Here is a 361-nt window from a genome sequence, read left to right as displayed (position 1 = left end):
CATCCGGGGCAGAGAGGCCCCCATGTCCCACGGGATCGCCCCGGAAAGCTGTCCAGGCACCAGTCTCTCCCGCACCAGCATCCCCGACACGGTGCACTACCCAAAGCGAAACTTCAGCCGGTACTTGACAGGGCTGGGGCTTTTCCGAGGCGGGGACGGCACAACCTTGGGTTTCAGCGGCGGCTTCTTCTCGGGGAGGGTGACGGTGAAGGCGAGCTCGGGAGGCTGGGGCTGCCGAAAGCGAGGGAGGAAGTGCGTGGAGACATGCTGGGGCCGGGCGCGGGGGCTGCAGCCCCGCTTGGCTTTGCCCCGCTTGTTGAGTGCCACGTACCACTGTCGGCCGGAGCGCGGGCGGCGGTGA

General features: G+C 68.1%; 1 protein-coding gene across 1 annotated transcript in view; it reads right to left on the bottom strand.

Moving 5' to 3' along the window:
- Positions 1-96: 96 nt before the first annotated feature.
- Positions 97-361, bottom strand: part of LOC104501008 (fibroblast growth factor 5-like) — a 5,184-nt gene continuing 4,919 nt past the window's right edge. Inside the window, exon 3 of the mRNA XM_010144742.1 lies at positions 97-333. Within this exon, the coding sequence (XP_010143044.1) occupies positions 97-333 (237 nt within the window). The remainder of the gene's footprint in view (positions 334-361) is intronic.

This window comes from Buceros rhinoceros, unplaced genomic scaffold (genome assembly GCF_000710305.1).
Source record: "Buceros rhinoceros silvestris isolate BGI_N320 unplaced genomic scaffold, ASM71030v1 scaffold35561, whole genome shotgun sequence".
NCBI lineage: Eukaryota > Metazoa > Chordata > Aves > Bucerotiformes > Bucerotidae > Buceros > Buceros rhinoceros.
Note: the sequence above shows the minus strand (reverse complement) of the source record. Positions and strands in the feature narration are given on the sequence as shown.